The following is a 13,214-nucleotide window of genomic DNA, read 5'->3' as shown; positions in this document are numbered from 1 at the left end:
CTGACTCGAGAGCTTCTGAGGATCCTCCTGCCTCCACTGCAAATCTCATCATAGAAGCGCTGAGGTTCCAGATCCAGAGTGCATCATCAGATCGCATAAGGACTATGAAGCCAAACTCGGGTCCTCAACACTTAGGCAGTAAGCCCTTTACAGAACAGGCCATCTCTCTAGCCCCCTTACTTGAAAATTTCTAGTAACAACCATTACAAGCAACCTCTTAAAAATGATCTTTTTGGCAGGTGTGACAGCTGAGCAGGAGGATCATAAACTGAAGGCCTCCGGGCCTGGGCAACAGTGAGTTAAAAAGTCAACCAGATCAACAACTTAATGAGCCCATTTCAAAAGTAATTTTCTAAATTAGCTTTTATTTTAAATATAGATACAGAAGACTTTTTTAGAATATCCACAAGAGACCCATGCTGCCCTCCCAGAGACAGTCTCTGAACCACGAACGCTCCAACTCTAGGGCTGGGATAGAAAACAACAGATGACTCAGAAGTACTCAGGACTGGAACAGGGGTGTCAGAGCTCCCGTCCTGCTGTCCCCATGAAAGCAGTGTCATTGGCATCACAGTTGCTCCCAGGGTTAAGGCCTGGGCAACTTAGGCAAATATAAATGTTACTGGGTTATACCCAAAGCGAAAGATAAATGTCCTTGAAATAATAACCATGTATAAGGTAAGAAATGAGAAAAACACAATGTTCATGCAGAAAATTTGAAATCATTTCTGCAGACTCTTGCCCCTCAGGGCAAGGGAGCACATCTCAGGTGAAGGGTAAGGCATGCACACAAATGTCCAGGGGAATCAACTTCGTAGTGAAGAGACCCAGTCAATACAACCTCATTAATAAACAAGGTCAGTAACCGAACTCATAAATCACACTGCCAGTTCATACCCTTGACCCCAGGTGAGCAGAATGGTATATTACTTTTGTGGTTATGTAGCTCAAACCCACAACCACAGTTTAATCATGAGAAATCTATCAAGTAAGCATATTCAAATAATGAAACCAAGACTAAAACCATCATGATTACTAAAAACAAAGGTCTGAGGAAAAATGTCTAGGGAGGTCAGTGTGGTGACATACAGAGGCAGGCAGATCTCTATGAGCTCAAAGTGAGCCTCGTCTAGTTAGTTCCATAACAGCCAGGACTATGTAGAGATCCTGTCTCAAAAAAACAAACAAAACCAGAACAAAACAGTCTGAATAGGCATGACAGTCAGACAAACGCATTGTGTTCTTGGGGCATAAGAAGACACTGGGGGAAAACTAAGGAAAGCACCACATGGTGAAAGTTAGCTAACGACTATGAGCCATAGCTGCCTCAGTGTACACATATAGAAACCAAACAAGGAGATTCATCAACTATTACATTTCATTAGTGACTCTGGAAACAGAGCTGAACAGGGAGACTGCAGAGTCTGACAGTACCCAGAAACAACACAGGAGCTTTGAGGCAGAATCTGGGAGCTTCAGTACGTGAGGAACGGGTGAAAAGATAGAAGGAAAGACACCAAGGCCTGAAGTTAGTCCCACTCAGCTGGTGGGCCTCTTTGGTAAAGAAGCCAACGCTCACAGGACAAGCCAGTAGGACACTCCTGGTTCTCACGGGAAGGCTGCCTGCCGGATGCATATTCATCAGGGAAAGCTTGACATGACTCCTTGAAACACGGACCTAACCTAAGATCTGAACCTTAAATTAAAAATTAAAAGCAGATTTGTGCACAAAAGCTGAAACTGGGGGGGGGGTGTCTCAAGGCCGTCTTAGGCAAGGTTAGCCTCTAAATGAGCAGAGAAGGGTACCTGAGGTACAATCTAGATCAGCATCACAGGAGAGAAACAGTGGTAGTCAGCTGGTAGCGTCTCTCATTGTCATAGGTAGACTGACCACCAGATAGGCCTGTTCCATCCTCTGACTAAGCAGTTAGCAAATAAATTCCTAGTACAACTGGCATAACGAAGCTCCCTGCTGGAAGAAACTTATTAGCATACACTAGTCTCCTGTAAATTTAAGTATTAGGTAAAACTAGCTTGTATGCACAATCATTCTGAGATGATGACCATCAAAGTTTCATATCCTCAGACACATGAGATTTAGAATGTAGAGGAGAAAAGAAAAGGGTTGGGGGTGGGGGACAGAGCTAAGACTACCCGTCAAGTTTCTATTCTCCACCTCAGAGAGCCGACCTTATTAGTTAAAGCAGTATAAGGAAGTACCTGATCGAGCAATGCCGCTGTCTCTGTCTTCATTCTGCCCTCTGCTTGGCATATCAACAGGTGTGCTGTGTGCTAAGACAAAGAGACAAGGAAAAGATTATCAGGTTCACAAAAGACACAGGCATTTTAAAGATGGCCTCAATAATTTCTAGACTTCAAAGTGGGCTACTGCTATTAATGAACTAATATATAATAGCAACTAACTAGACATCAAATTAAATACATAAAAAGTCCACAAGAAACCAAGAAACAAAACCATAAAGCCATCTGCCTTTATGCTGGAGCCTACAGACTCTTCTGAATGACAGCTATTAAAAATTAACGTGTACATTAAAGCATCCATGCAGGAAACACAACCAGCATTCTACTTTAGCCATTTCTTCATTATTAATATCTTTAGAAAGTACAACATTTTCAAAAGCTTTATGCTTAATTAGTTTCAGTAATAGCTGTAAGGAGCTTAGGAAGAGAAATAGTTAAAAACTACTTCGTAAACCTAGAAATGTTTATTTATAACACAGTCTCTTGGCAGACACTGAAAACATTAACTTCCTAACAGCTTTGTCCTCCGGTTCTTTTCCCCATACATGGTATTATAGTTATTCAGAAAAAACTCATATTCTGGCATAAATTTGGAAAAACACACTTAAGTAGCATGCATATCTAGAAGGCTTCAGACTGACTGAACTTATACATTTACTGGGCTCAAAGGCAGATGAGAATTTGTTCTAGCAAATTTACGATGAACAAGAAGTCACTGTTGTGGATGAACAGCATACTTGCTAGAAATTTTAAGAAACATGTTTATTTTCCAAGTTTTAAAGGGAATATATAAATATGCTGTACTTGCTCTTAGGAGCTGGGATGTATCAGTTTCATTAGGCACCAGAAAACTACAACGCTTAGTATATTTCAGGTTAGGAAAAGGGACAGAAGGAAAAAAGTCCCATTTGCCTTCCTCACAACTTCAATGCTAGTCATGAATATGATGCTTGCTAATCACGCTACAAACGACACTGAGCAACCTCTGCTGGCAAGGCCAGTGAAGTCCCAGAAAAGACCCAGGATACCAAGGTTACTAATACCTGTAAGGAACCTGGACACTGAATTTAAATGATATGATTTGATTGATTGATTGATTGATTGATTGAGAGAGAGAGAGAGAGAGAGAGAGAGAGAGAGGTTGTGTGATTGAGCCCTCCCATGCTCTTAATAGAGTGACTTAGATACTCCGTGCAGGGAAAGGTCAGGTAAATAAGTGGGGGGAGAGATGCCACAGCAAAGAGAAACAGCTCACAGCAGCAGAGGAGGCCTGGGAAAATCAGAAGAAATTAATTCTCCTAAAAACACTAAGGGCTCATTTCTGACCAAAGTCAGCTCACATTTGGACCATTATTAGCAAAGACATTCACAACAGAGGTTCATGGCTGAAACAGCATGACTCTGGCTGCATTTGAAACTAGCATCTCATGCCACGAAAGCCCTTGGGGTTTCTAGAGAAGAATAAATGGATTTATTTTTCTAAGAACCTGCATAGAAGTTTTAACGTGTGTGGGTCACACTGTGCTCAGCATTCCACACAAACCTGCAAAGAAAGAAGCGCTCCGGGTGAGCCGGAGAGGTCCTCCTTCAGACACCCCCTGCAGCAGTCTGCCGCTGCACGCCTGCAGCAGACCTAGAGCAGAACACACAGAAGACGCAAGGCACACAGATAAACACGGGTTAAAGATAACGCAAAACTGAACCTGAACACAACAGACAGACTAACCACACCCCCAGCTGTAGCGCTCAGAGAGAAGATCTATCCGTTTTGTTCTCGTGTCTCTTTTACCTAGGTTACTTCCAGTACGAAAAGGACCCAGACTGCTCTGATTTGTGTTCAGTTTTCCAGCCTGAGGATCTTGGCTGATGTATTCGAAGCTGTCCTGCAGGCTAAATCAAGATGGAAAGGGAGAGAGAAAAAAACATCAAGAGGTTAACAAATTTGTTTTTTAATAGATTCCTAACTATAGACAACAATTGATCAGTTACTCAAAATTTTTCTTTATAAATAATTAAGAGTTTCGGGCTGGAGAGATGGCTCAGCTGTTAAGAGCACTGACTGTTCTTCCAGCAGTCCTGAGTTCAATTCCCAGCAACCACATGGTGGCTCACAACCATCTGTAATGGGATCCAATGCCCTCTTCTGGTGTGTCTAAAAACTGCAAGAGTGTACTCTATTTATTTTGTATTAAAAAAAAAATATATATATATATATAAAATAAGCAAATCTTTTAAAAAGAGAAATTAGTTTCAACAACAACCATAATAAATAACAATAATTTAAAATGATAGGTTGGGAGCAATCTGTTGGAAGAAAATAAAAATGTTTTGGAAGTGACCAGTCTACACAACTACCTTATACAACTACATTCCTAACCACTGAGGGGTCTGAAATGAGACTCTAATTGTGCTTCAGTGACTGACATCTTCCATACTACTATTATTCAGTTTTAAATTTTGCTTTAGAAACTGACACCTAAGATATTGTTATTCACTTCAAGGGTTTTCAAAAACACCTTCAAAATAAATTAATTTTAAGTCTTGGCTAATATCTATTAATAATTTAGCAATCCATTTCAGGGGTAAGACATATTGGAAATTATGATTCACTTTAAGAAAATAAGAATTACTCATAAAAATGAATCCAACATTGTAATTTATTATTTTAGCAAGAAGCCAAATATCAACACTCTGAAAAAAACATAGAACAATAAAAAAGTAAATTTTACTTAAAAATGAATTCAATATTTTTTATAGTTAATGGGATAAACAAACATTTACATTATACCAAAGCCAAAGACAATTTTTTAAAAAAAGTAGAAAAACATGTATTAGCCACGTATGAAGTGCATATCTACAGTCCCAGTATTCATGAAGTAGAGGCAAAAGGACCTGGAATTCCATGCTAGCCTGGGCTACAGCTATATAGACCAGGTCTGAACAGCCCCCCATTCCCCATCAATCAGAAAGAAATCTCTCTCCTGTAACCAGGCAAGGCTTCCAGTGGAGGGACTAGAACACCAACCCAGCCACAAAACCTTCAAGCTACAATCTGTCCTCTTGCAAGATATGCTAGGGAAAAGGTGGCCAACCGATGACCAGTTCAGCTTAAGGGAGCCCACCCCTGACACTGCCTAGAGGGCCAGACCTGGAGGCTGGATAGCCCAGAGACCTAGGATAGAACCACACATGACTGGCCAAAACAGTCAATGAGATGACTCCTAATGATAGCCTGCTGTTCTCATAGAGTGGTGCCTAGCCCAGCTGTCAGAGGCTTCACCCAGCAACCGACTGAAACAGATGCAAAAACCCACAGCCAAACGATAGGCAGAACTCAGGGAATCCTGTAGAGGAGGGAGAGGAAGGACTGCAGGAGCCAGAGGGATTGAAAACACCATAAAACCCCCACAAAACCAACTAACCTGGCCTCATAGGGGCTTACAGGGACAATCAGGGAGCCTGTATGGGTCTGACCTAGGTCCTTACATATATGTTGTGGTTGTGTAGTTTGGTTTTCTTGTGAGACTGTGAGAGCCAGGCTGTCTCTGACTCTTGCCTACTTTGGGGATCCTTTCCCTCCTACTGGGCTGCCTCCTCTAACCTTAATATAAAGGGAAGTGCCTAGTCTTACTGCAACCTGATATGCCATGTTTGGTTGATATGTCTGAGAGGCCTGCAATCTTCTGAAGGTAAATGAAGAGGAAGTGGATAGGGGGAGAATGGAGAAGAGGAGGCTGGGGAAACTATAGTCATGAAATAATACACGAGTGGATAAATAAGTAAGAAGTAAACATAAATTCTTATATTAGCTTAACTCACGATGCTCCAAAGGTGTTTAAACTATCTTGTAAAAGGTAACCAAAGACTTACTTATTTAGCGGTCTCAAAATATTTAGCAGAACATATATATATATTCTGCTAAATAACTCTAGGGTTATTTGGAGAAAAAAAAACTCGCCTGTATTATATTGCTAAAGCATGCTTCTTAATTTATACCCTTTAAACTTTATATTAAAAATATAATGGGGCTGGAGAGACGGCTCAATGGTTAAGAGCATTGACTGCTCTTCCTGAAGGTCCTGAATTCAAATCCCAGCAACCACCTGGTGGTTCACAACCATCCATAATGAGATCTGACTCCCTCTTCTGGGGTGTCTGAAGACAGCTACAGTGTACTTACATATAACAATAAATAAATCTTAATATATATATATATATATATATATACACATATATAAAACAATAACAAGTTATTTTACTTAAAATAAGAAAAAACTGAGCAAGGTAGCTCCTATATATAATGCCAGAGCTCACATGCTGAAGCAAGAGGTCCATGAATTCAAGGCCATGGTAGGCTACAGTGTGAGTTGTGGCCATTCTGAGCCTCACAGAGTTCCAGGCTAGCCTGAACTATATAATGAGTTCAAGGCCAGCCTGGGCCTATGGTGTGAGGCCATGTATCAAAAAAACAAAAAAAAAAACAAAAAACAAAAAAAACAAATAACAGCTAAGTGGTGATGGCACATCTCTGCAATCCCAGAACTCAGGAGGCAGAGGTAGGCAGACCTCTTTGAGCCCAAGACCCACCTGATCTACAGAGCTAGTTCCAGATCAGCCAGGGCTACACAGAAAGATGTGTCTGTGTCTCAAAAAACAATAGTATCTGCTTAACAACATCTCCGCTTAAAAGTTTAAAGTGTATAAAGAAATGTTCCTGATAGGGTATTGTAGTTATACAGAAGTTTAGAGGTGAGGAGGGTGTGTATAAACTAAGAACCCCAGCACTCCAGGGTGTGGCTGGGGGGAAGGTTTCTAATGCAGAGGTGAGGGACAGTTCAGACAGATGCATCTGGACTAGTCCAGAGCAGACTCAGTAGTAGACCATACGAGGAGGCAAGAGAGAGTGGGCCAAGAGCGGAAGGGGAGTGTGTGCATGCGTGCGTGCGTGCGTGCGTGCATGAGTGCGTGCGTGCATGAGTGCGTGCGTGTGTGTGTGTGTGTGTGTGTGTGTGAGGGAGCCCAGAGGCCAGCGTGCACGTAGGTGTGCTAATAGCACCACAGATAGCCACAATTCCCTTCCTTCTGATGGTGATAAGGAAATGGCTCCTTTGGTAGAGGGGAATGGCACCAGAATTGGGGGGAGGTGGAGTTTCCTTTGGACCCAGGAGGTATGGAGGGGCTGGACAGACATGGACAGATGGCACTAGGAGTAACAATAGAAAGATTGCATGGCCTACTACCTATCAGCCACAAAGGCTAAGCTAACTGCCTAAGACAGATGGCTTCCTGCCCCACCATCTGGAGAAACTATACAACTTCACTCTTACACCCGCAATCCCGGTATTCAAGAGGCTGAGACACAAGAATTATTATGAATCTGAGGAGAGGCTGAGCTAGACACTGACTCTTCATCCTCCACCCACCTCACACCCGCCCCCCCAAACCAAAGCAGTCCTAACCACTTTATCAAAACCTAAAACTTGGTGACTGACAGTAGGAACAACGAGAATAACAGATGGGTTCCAAAGCAGTCACCCATCAGCCTGGGGACACAACAACTCACACAGCTTTTGCCTGGCATACAGAAGCCAGGTTCACTCTCTAGCACCCTATAAGTGGGTAAGGGGGAACACACCTGTTGCTTTGGGGCTTTGGGGGGGGGGGGACACAGAAGGATCAGGAGTTTAAGGCCATCCTCAGCTACACAGCAAGTTCCAGTTGAGTTCAAGGTCAGCCTGGGCTAATGAGACCTTTCTCCCAAAATAGACTAAGTCATCTGTCCTTAGGGTTGCTTGAGAAAGTCTAAACATTTTATTTATTTTATTTATATGAGTACACTGTAGGTGTCTTCAGACACACTAGAAGAAGGCATCAGATCCCACTACAGATGATCATGATCCACTATGTGGTTGCTGGGAATTGAACTCAGGACCTTTGGAAGAGCAGTCAGTACTCTTAACCACTGAGTCATTTCTCCAGCCCCTGAGAAAATCTAAAAGTTTTTCATTTGCTGATATCAGAAAATGACTAAAACCCCTTTTATTAGTCTGTACTTTATCTTGGTATTCATTTAAAATGTCTTACAACCCTCACGAATTTATCTAGAAACAGACATAAAAACATAACGGGTGCAACATCCGCACTTACTTATTTGTGCTCCCACAGAAGCTCCCCATTCTAGCAGAAAAGACTTTACTAATCATCAGCTGTGGAGGAGATCTAAAAACAGAGAAGAGGAAAGAAGTGTGCTTAGAAGTCGGTACCATCGTCCAGTTCTTGCGAGCGGCACAGGGGCGGCAGCCTCACCGTATGTAGTGTATCTTCAGGGTGGAGCCTTTGTAACTCATTGCGACCGAGCCAAACATCATTTCTCCAAGCATGTTGACATCAGATGCTGGCCTCGTGTACTGCACACAAGAAAACACTACATGGAACAACGCAATAGGAAGCAATGTCTCCCAGTCTTTGGGTCTCTGGTTGAGTGGGCTGTCAGGACAGCATCCTAAAGCTACAGCTGGCCACCTTACAATTATCATCTATACAGCGATCACCTGCTATATATTTGTGAATTCACAAATATTACAATTTTTAAATTTTCTTCTTTATATACAATATGCTCACACATCAAAGATTATCATTTCCATTTATAAAATCTGGCTATGGAGAAAGCAGGAAAGCTCTTCTTTGGATACTGAGTAGATCCTGAAAAGAAACATGGTTTAGTATTACCCAACTATATAATCACTAGCTATGGTCATTTGAATGAGATGTAAGACCCCAGCTCCCAGCTCCTGCCGCCCTGTGCTTGGCCTGCCATCAGAGGCGCTGACCCTCTGGAACCACAAACCCAAATAAATTCCTTAGGGAAGTTACCTTGGTCATGGCGCTTTACCACAGCAAAGAAAAGTGGCTTACACTTCAAGCAGGACTTTGTGAGGATCTAAGAGGTAAAGGTGGTCTTACTGCTCTAAAATTTTGTAAAAATATTTCAAAAAACACTTCCGATTTCCAACCAGTCTCTCATGCATTTTTACCACCTTTTTATATGGAGGATGGGGTGCTAAATGCCAGCTTTTGTTAGAGAAGCCTGGCTTTGCCTGATTCATCCTGTCTGCTCTGACAATGGCTGCCATACTCTACTTTCTATCTTCCTTCAAATCCGGTAGACACATTCTAGTTGGCTTTACCAAAAGTATTTGATACTATTACCTTCCTACTTGAATCTTCTCTTTCTCAAGTCACCCCTTGAACACAGCTGTTTCTCACTAGCCATTTCCACCATTCTTTAAATGCTTCATTATTTATACAAGAAAATCCCCTATGACTTATTTTTTGGTCAAGACCTTTCATTCAGGGGCTGGAGAGATGGCTCAGTGGTGACTGCTCTTCCGAAGGTCCTGAGTTCAAATCCCAGAAACCACATGGTGGCTCACAACCATCCATAATGAGATCTGATGCCCTCTTCTGGTGTGTCTGAAGATAGCTACAGTGTACTTACATATAACAATAAATAAATCTTTAAAAAAAAAAAAAAAGAGAGAGATCTCTCATCCAAGCATCTTAAGAGCAATGGTTCTCAACCTTCCTAATGCTATGGCACTTTAATACAGTTTCTCGTGTTGTGGTGACCCCAACCACACAATTATCTTGTTGTTACTTCATGACTGTAATTACGAATCGTAATGTCAGTAGCTGATGTGCAGGATACCTACTATTTGGCCCTGAGTGAGAACCACTCTAGTGGAGACTGTGCTTAGTTATACTGACATCCTTATGGACAAGGCAAAGAGTGAGAAGCAAGTAATGGGCTACAGGCCCAGCTGGCGCGTGCAAATGTGCTCTCAGCTCAAAGAGCTTTCCTGAATCATTTCAATGTTTTAAAATCCAGTATACACACATCTATGTACACACACACACACACACACAGAACACGCACACACGTGCGCCTTGCCTCCTCATAATGACAAAAGAGGAAAGAGAAAGATAAACTTGTGGGTCCTGCTAATAGATGATGGATTCATCTCTGGCTACAGCTCATATCAACTTCTTCCCACTTCAAACACAAGCCAACTGATTTCTCATATTCTCTACTAATAAATTCCACCCACTCTCTCTGTTTTATAATCTGCCTTTTCTTGGAACCAAGACCATGTGCTAACTGGGATTATCAACTAGCTTTGAGCCCTATAACCTATGAGAAAATGCATCACATGGGTCTTAAAATTCAAGGTTTGTTTGTCGGTGGCTGCTGGTATAATCTCCCTGACCTTGTTTTACCAGCAGAGGTAGAGATAAGATTCTGTTACAGGTTTAAAAATGAGAACTCAGGAAGCTGGTTATTGTGGCACATGCCTGTAATCCCTACACTAGGGAAACTGAGGCAGCAAGATCTGAGATCAGCACGGGTTACATGATCAGTTCCATACCTGCTTGGGCTAGAGGGGTAGACTGGCTTGAGAATCAAAATAAATTGATGTAGTTCATACCTGTAATCCCAGAAGTTGGGAGGTGAAGGCAAGAGGTTCAGGAGTTCAAGGTCATTCTTTGTGCCGCTCACACCCTCTCTCAACTGTGCAGGCCCAGGGCCGTTCTAGAGCCACATGTCTTACCTGGTACTTTGGAAGCTGCTCCTTAGCGTGCTGTAAAGATCCTCCAAAGCTATGGGAAGAGCTGCTGCCGCCGGCGCTGCCGCCGGCACTGCCGCTTTCCTGACAGCATCTGGCTGACATTTTAATGGGCACATCCTCTGCTTTCTGGGTTAAGAGAGGCAGGCAAGGTAGAGGATCATCAAGTGATCAGGCTTTCCTGACATGCTTTTATCCAGTGGAAATTTGTCAAAACATTTATGCATTTGAATTGCATTAAAACCAAAAGTTTTGTTTAATTTCTTTATAATAACAAAAATATCATTCCTGGGAGTCTGGAATCTTTGGGAAGAGGATACTACCCAGAAAATGATGCTATATTTGTGTAGACTGAGACACGGAGATAAAGGATAGATATGCCACTCTCTTTAAATAATTCAAGTGTCAGTACCTACATTTAAATCCATCCCATAAAGTCATAAACAAGTACCACGCCCTGTTCTGGTTTTCAGATTTCGGTACTACACAGTCATAACATATGGAGTTCACTTATGGATGACCATTATCATTCAGAATTTTACCAACGAGATGCCACTAAGGAAGAAACTGTCAGCCTGGACGTGCAGGTTTGTGGTTTTCATACTCTTTCTAGCATCCCTGCCGCAGCAGGAAAGAAAAGCACCAGGATGGAACTGTGAAAGGTGAGGGCTGAGCCCTGGGGCAGGAGCGACCATGAACCCACGTGATGGGAACCTGGTCCTCAAAGGTCAGAGGTGACAGGATTACTACTCTATACTCCCTCACAAGCTCACGTCTAAGTTGTATTGAGGGTGACCCCAGAATAGAACTCTCCCTTCAGAAAGAAGCCTTCGTGAGAAACAACTTCTGCTGAGCTTCCTTTGCCCTTCTTTTCTTTGTCTGTCTGTCTGTCTGTCTGTCTGTCTCTTTCGGAGCCTGTGTTAGGGAACCCATGGATGCAGTATCAGCTTATCTAATCGCCAGTGTGACAGTCACACTGGTGGTCTAAGGCACATGCTCACAGTCATGTGCGATTCAACCCCATGGTGCTCTGTGCTTATCAGGCGGATGTGGTTGAGGGGTAGGAATGTAAGGAGGAGGAGAATGTAAAGGGGACTCAAGCTGCGCTGGTCCCCAGCAGCACCCCGCAGGGATGGAATTCCGGTTGTATAGGGTTAATCCCGTGCATCCTGTATTCTCTCAACAAGCTCTTCAGCTCCAGCTGTCACTTAATACCACTTAAGTCAGAAACAGCCTCCCAGAGGGCTGAAAGCGGGTGACAGGAAGTCCCACCGGACTGCAGGAGCGAAGCACAACAACCTGTAGTTGGAAACTGCACCTGGTACAGTAAGAAGGCTACCAACTAGATTCTCCTGTAGTCCTCTACAAGCTACAAAAAGTGCCTGAGCCTAAGTTGCTTATTTAATTTAATGAGTACTTCAAGGAAAGCCTCCATCGGGATTAGCACATTATCCCCGCTCAGGTCTACTGACTCCAGTTCCCTATGAAGTCATTTCCCTCTCTGTTCTTGCCCCCAGCAGCAGCTCCAGTGATGGAGTGAGAACGCTGGGCTAAGCCATCTGTCAGAAGCGTTTGGAGAGAGCCATCTCCTTCCTGTCCAGCAAATAAAGAACCGAGTGCTGGCTCACCTAAGCCTCTGACCCCCAGTCTGCCATTACAGCAACCGGGAGGCAGCCGTGCTCCCTGGGCTCTCTGTTCCGCCCACTTAACGCGCCCAGCCACTAGTGTGCCGATTGGACGGCCGTTTGGCAGAATGCTTCTATAAGTACAGTGCTATCACCCGCTCCCTGCCTTCAACCAAACATCTCCTTCCTGCAAACAAAGATTCCTAACAGAATCTGGAAAACAAGGACCAGTGAGATGGCTCAGTAGGTAAAAGTACATATCCCACAGGTCTTGTGACTTGGTTTGACCCCTGGGACCCACATGAAGGTGGAAGGAGAGACCAGCTCCACAAAGTTGTCCTCTGACTTCCACACACAGGCAGGAGCAGGCTCACTTCCACAAAACAATCTTTAACGCCAGGCAGTGGTGGCGCACGCCTTTAATCCGAGCACTTTGGAGGCAGAGGCAGGTGGATTTCTGAGTTCGAGGCCAGCCAGGTCTACAGAATGAGTTCTAGGACAGTCTGGGCTACACAGAGAAACCCTGTCTCAAAAAAAAAAAAAAAAAATTTACAAAAATGAGGCTGCAAAACAGTGCACTAGTCTTTTTTAATCAAAGGCCATGTTATAACTGTTCTACTTGACCACACATTCTAAAGACTACCAGATTTTGGTCAGGATGGGAACCAAGTAATTAAACAAAAAAAGAGTACGTATCAGTGGA

At 43.1% G+C, this 13,214-nt stretch overlaps 1 protein-coding gene across 5 annotated transcripts in view; it reads right to left on the bottom strand.

The window, feature by feature from the left end:
* Positions 1–13,214, bottom strand: part of Fnip2 (folliculin interacting protein 2) — a 109,337-nt gene that overhangs the window by 45,624 nt on the left and 50,499 nt on the right. For 3 of the 5 annotated variants that reach the window (XM_052180326.1, XM_052180329.1, XM_052180325.1), the window contains exons 3-8: positions 10,872–11,015; positions 8,569–8,669; positions 8,410–8,481; positions 4,052–4,152; positions 3,806–3,895; positions 2,221–2,292 (exon numbers count right to left, since the gene is read on the bottom strand). In XM_052180326.1, the coding sequence (XP_052036286.1) occupies positions 2,221–2,292; positions 3,806–3,895; positions 4,052–4,152; positions 8,410–8,481; positions 8,569–8,669; positions 10,872–11,015 (580 nt within the window). The remainder of the gene's footprint in view (positions 1–2,220; positions 2,293–3,805; positions 3,896–4,051; positions 4,153–8,409; positions 8,482–8,568; positions 8,670–10,871; positions 11,016–13,214) is intronic. The other 2 variants (XM_052180328.1, XM_052180327.1) reach the window with 1 other exon arrangement.

The sequence above is a fragment of the Apodemus sylvaticus genome, chromosome 4, assembly GCF_947179515.1.
Source record: "Apodemus sylvaticus chromosome 4, mApoSyl1.1, whole genome shotgun sequence".
NCBI classification, from domain to species: Eukaryota; Metazoa; Chordata; class Mammalia; order Rodentia; family Muridae; genus Apodemus; species Apodemus sylvaticus.
The sequence above is the reverse complement of the archived record's forward strand: the minus strand, read 5'-3'. Positions and strand labels throughout refer to the sequence as shown.